Below are 5,375 nucleotides of genomic sequence, written 5' to 3'. Positions count from 1 at the left end.
AACATATAAGTCCCCTTGTAGGTACAACAAATTACATCAATACCATTGAAGCTATCCGACAAGTCAAGACTTGACATAAAAGAACCTTGGAGTCATCTCATGTGATCCTTCACAGATATTCAACATCTGAGAGTCTTTTTTATCAAGAGAGCATAGAGTGCCATTGGTATTTTATTCTGTGTTCGATAATGCATCAAAACACTATCAACAGGACGGTATCTCATATTCTAGTTGTATGCAGTAGTCTTCACTTATTCATTTCAACGTATGAAAAGTATATTTATTTCTACTTACTTTATCCATCATCGATTCATATTCTCTAATTGAGGACTTCCTCAGTGATAAATTTTAAACAATAAAACTGTGATTTTGTCTCTTAGAGACTTCACAAAATTGGTCAATACGGGGATATCACAATCTGCCCCTTTTGATTTTGCTTGTCCTCGAGCAATTTCTCCTTGTCCTCCTTCTTGGATGAACCTGCACATAGATTAGTAGTACCAAACATATAATCATATAAATTAAAGTAATGACAAATGTTACAAAATTTACTACTTAGTTTCTAGTGAATCTATTGCAACTTGGAGGGATTGGCTTCCTTGAGTCCTTTACCGAAACTTAAGATGGATTGGCTTCCTTAAGCAATTTTTATCCAACTTGAGAGAGACTGGCTCCCTTGAGGCATCTTTTTCCAACTTGGTAGGGACTTGCTTCTTTGAGCCATGGCCCAACTTGAGAAGGACTAGCTTCCTTGAGCCATTCTATCTACTTGAGGGAGGTTGGCTTCCTTGAGCAATCTCTTGCCAACTTGGGGGGGGGGGCTAGCTTTCTTTGAGCCACTTCCCAAATCCAGAGGGAATGGCTTCCTTGAGCCATTATGTCCACTTCAGGGGGTCTAGCTTCCTTGAGCAAGTGTACCTAATCTTGAGAGGAACTGACTTCTTTGTGCCATAATTCCTCTACATTTCTTTATGCCTAAGAGGAACTGCCTTCTTTGTGCCATAATTCCTCTACATTTCTCTATGTTTAGAAGGAATGGGAACTTTCCTATAGGCTTGGAGCCATTTCTACACCAAACCTAAGAGACTTACTTTCTCTACTTGGTGGCTCGGGTCAGCCTTTATGCCATTCTCATATCCTTCTTGGGAAGAAATGGGAAGCATATTTTTATCCATTTCTACACTAAGCATAAGAGTGGTTGTTCTCTACAACCCTCTTGCTCCACTTGGCAGCTCATGTTTGCTATCCACATTATTACTTCCCCATATACTCTTTGGGAAGGCATGGGTTTTTTATTGAGTCATTGCTACACCAAGTATTTACTTGGCGGCCCTTAGCCTAACCTCCATTCTCGCTTCCCTCTTACTTGGTTGTTGTAACCACATTGCTAACCTCTTTAAGGTAAGCCCTTTAAGGCTCTAAATGTTCTATGATGAACCATTTTCTTGAATCATCTTGATCATTCTAACTTTTACTCATGTGCAGTATTAACTCTCATGTACTTCAATTAATGATCTATGCATCCTTATATTGATGTCAACTATTCAATTTGAATAATGTTGACCTATATAAGGTATCGTTCCTTCATGTGCAAGCTACTTTTGTTTTTCCTTTTTAAAATTGAATATATGATACTATTTTGAATATTATCTTCATAGAAATATTCTCATTTGATGGAAGAGTGTGATGCTTCTAGATCGGTGTATACGACAAGAATTCTCTCTGCAAGAAGGCTTCTTTCTACTATTGACTTGTTGTGAAGATGTTGTTGCCATGTGTAAAATCACGAAAGCGATGTAGGAATTCTTGATTTGCTAATAGTTCTATATGATTTATGTACAAGTAGTTTCTTTTCCTCAATATAGACTTGAGGTTACGATGCCTTTTTCTAGGTTGATGATAGGTAATCTTTCTCTTTGGATGTTGAGGCCTTCGGTTAGGTCTCATGGTCAATCTTTAGAATGTTATTTATTTCACAGGCTGGAAAGATCATGCTCTGATACCACTGTAATATCCCCAGTAGAGACCCTCTTTAATCTATGAGGACAAAGGGTGTCTAAGGAGACAAGTCTCCTCTCTTTGGAATTATTTCCTTCATCTATCTTTAATCGCAACCTTTCACATATTAACAAATCGATGTTTGACTATGATAATAATTCATTGTTATCATGTCTTCTCTTAATCACGCTCAACATTTTCTTAGTTTCCTATTCTCCTTTGATAGTCTTGCCTTCTATATTGGAGATGTGTTTGTGTTACCAAAGGCACTTGTTCTTTTCCAACAGAATGTGAGGCATGAAAATGCAGTGGCCATAGCTGGATTAAACTATAATATATATGAGTGCCAACATACACCATAAATACATGTGTATGGATTCACATGGATGTATGGAGAACCAAATATGGATGATATTGATTTGATTTTAATGTAGATCAACTAATGAATCTTGAAGTAATTATTCATCCATGGAACCATCGAGAAGATATTAGAACTTAAACAAATATGCACAATCTTATGTACCCGTTTTATTAATATAAAATTGCAAATTGATAAATCAAAATTTACATTGTGAGAATTCTATAATTTTTCTTTACATCCATCTCTTAAAGTATGAAACAACTTGTATAGACTAAATTTAACAATGACTATGAGAAGATTTTGAACACCATACACATAAAAAAGGGGCAAAGATGATCTTCAAGTAATTGTTGCATTTTATATCATTAGTTTGAACAATTAATATAAATAATGTATTGCTTGAATAAATTAGTTAATTTACCAAAAAATATATACTTAAATGATATATAGGTATAATGTTCCATGGCCATTTAGTTTGCAGGGATCAAGAGTTTATGAAGATAAAAAAAAAAGGGGGATATAGAATTTTCACCATTGAGAAATAATGGTAGAGTGTAGCCACACAATTGCTATATACTCCAGTGATGGCGAGGAAATATTGATTGGTAATTCGTTCTGTCAGTACATGAATTAATTAAATATATTACAAAGTATGCAAAAAAATATTTAATTGGCTCATAATCATACCATTAATTTTTTAATGAAGAACCGAGATGATTCAGCTACAAGAGCTTATAGGAGGTTTCTCACCAAAAAAATAATAGAAAGGAATATTGGAGTCCAATAATTGAGTCATATGATAGTATAAATTCTATTAGCAAAGAGAAATAGAAGGTTTATCAACCTAAATATATCAAATGAGGTATTCAAACATGTAGTTCTAAGTACAAAAAATGAAAATGAGGAGCAAACAATATCTTTCATTAACACATAAACGAGCATGCCCTTTGCTATGGAAGTTGTCTCACTTATTGATGCAGTAAAATCATGGATATATAAAATAAAATCAAAATATTTAAACAAATAGAATATAATAAAATCGACATCTATTATAAGAGTGCTTTGTAATTTGGAAGTTGAGAGGATGAGAGAGCGTCTAAGGAAATCGTTAGGAAACAATGGCAGATTTGCAAGCAATGTTCACGGAGGGGAAGTGCCTGGGTTAAAAACGGATGCTATGAATAGCACAAGAGGACGGCAATAACTCTAAAAAGAGAGTTTTATTCAACTGTGAGGAAAAAGAATTGGGAAGGACGGTCTTCCCACGTTGTCCAGACCAGACCGCTTGTTTGTTTTATTTAATAGAAAAAAGCAAATTCTTATGCAAATTTCTTCTGAATGTAATCGGCAAGCTCTTGGGTGATGCGGAAGGCCTTGGCCAATACGGAATCTGGGAGAGGAGGATCCGCTGCAAACAGAGAGTTGGCGATTGTCTGAGCTCCCGGAAGCTGGCTGCTCAATGCAGCTATGGCCACCGCATTTTCATGCCCCACATTCTGCTGGAAATGCACAAGTGCCTTTGGAAACACAAACACATCTCCCTTCTCCAACGTTTTGCTGAAAAACTTGTTGGTGGTGTCAATGAAACCCACAAGAAGCTGGCCTTCCAGTAAAACAAGAACTTCAGTGGCTCTTGGGTGCGTGTGAGGAGGATTTATTCCACCCACTGCGTAATCGATACGGACCAACGATATTCCGAAGGTGTTGAGGCCCGGTATCTGCATAACATTGGCCATCGTTACATTGGAGCCCACTGCATTGTCGGTGTTCCCTGCCTGCCCAAGTCCCCCGAAGAAGAAGTCCTCTGCCGAAACATCCTTGGGATCTTTGCAAACGAACCCGTTCACCTTAACTGTTTTAATCAATTTGTTAGCAACAACTCATATCACACCATTGTATTTTAATTAATTTGTGAGCAACTCGCCTGATAAGCAAATCAAATAAAACTTATGTACTCACCCATGCTTTCCTTGTCTGCGACGCAGAAATCTTGCAAGGGATCGGAATCCGCTGCCATGACATTATCACTGTACCAACATATCAATAGGAAAAGTCCCAACGTGAAGTAAATCATGCGGTTACCCATTATAAATAGAGACACAGAAGAATCAGACAGAAAAGCTCGGGATATGAATGTGTAGTCGAATTGTGTATTACAATCCCATAACATGTCTATTATATAGCGGGAAAATTAACTACTCTGCGAGGACTAATTCATGTTGACGTAATTGATTAATTATAATATAGTTTCTGTGTTGGGACTAATTCATGTTGACGCAGTCGTTAATTATTATAATATTATATGTTTGCAGAGTTGGTGCTCTTTATATTAAGTTGGGGTGACTACGTAAGCCCTACGACATATAGTTATCGAAGCTACCGTAGACGGATTCTCCTCATTCTTTTGGTAACGTAGAATCAGCAAATTCAAAGGAAATAATATATTGATTATTCTGAGCCGCCAGCGAATTGGCTAAAAAGGAAAATTTCTTACCTACTGTGTATTTTACTTATCTCTCTAGATGTAAATTGACTGAGATAGCGTTGACATTTTATTTTTTTTCTTTTGCTCTACATAGATGTAGCAAGGGCCAAGCTCTATAATATAATATTCTTTTTATATAAATTTTGGATGAGCAAAATTTCTTTTTGTTCATAGATTTCTTTGGCTTATCTTCAAGTGTGATATTGTATCAAATATTGTTTATACTTTTGTACTGTCAATCAAAATTTTACATTAGAGTCAAAATATAATTTTATATTAAAATGGTAGAAATTTATCTAAAAGAGGAAGATATTTTATTTATATAATCATTTGACAATATTTGTGTAATTGTAATAGAAGATTCAAAGAACTTTCTAAGGAATAAAGAATTAGGAAAAAGATAATGGATCTAGATGTTAGAAAGGTTATAGCATCTGTAGGATGAGCTTTGATTGAGATTGAACTAGTAGATAAGAGATGGACTAAATAGTAGATCAAGAAGTTTTGACTAACAGAGCGTTGACACTTTAT

At 35.7% G+C, this 5,375-nt stretch overlaps 1 protein-coding gene across 1 annotated transcript; it reads right to left on the bottom strand.

The window, feature by feature from the left end:
- Nucleotides 1–3,471: 3,471 nt before the first annotated feature.
- On the bottom strand, nucleotides 3,472–4,529 carry LOC131862561 (putative germin-like protein 2-3). Its single transcript, XM_059215037.1, has 2 exons — nucleotides 4,319–4,529; nucleotides 3,472–4,211 (listed from the first exon to the last, which is right to left on the bottom strand). The coding sequence occupies exons 1-2, from the start codon at nucleotides 4,527–4,529 to the stop codon at nucleotides 3,679–3,681; spliced, it is 744 nt and encodes a 247-aa protein (XP_059071020.1). The 3' UTR covers nucleotides 3,472–3,678.
- Nucleotides 4,530–5,375: the final 846 nt, after the last annotated feature.

This window comes from Cryptomeria japonica, unplaced genomic scaffold (genome assembly GCF_030272615.1).
Source record: "Cryptomeria japonica unplaced genomic scaffold, Sugi_1.0 HiC_scaffold_46, whole genome shotgun sequence".
NCBI lineage: Eukaryota > Viridiplantae > Streptophyta > Pinopsida > Cupressales > Cupressaceae > Cryptomeria > Cryptomeria japonica.
The sequence above is the reverse complement of the archived record's forward strand: the minus strand, read 5'-3'. Positions and strand labels throughout refer to the sequence as shown.

What these genes read in the sequence shown, in the direction of transcription:
- LOC131862561 (XM_059215037.1), bottom strand. Translation starts at nt 4,529, where the DNA reads ATGTTATGGGATTGTAATACACAATTCGACTACACATTCATATCCCGA. An exon ending in CGCAGACAAGGAAAGCATGG is followed by an intron (nt 4,212 to 4,318) that starts GTGAGTACATAA and finishes TGATTAAAACAG; the next exon opens with TTAAGGTGAACGGGTTCGTT.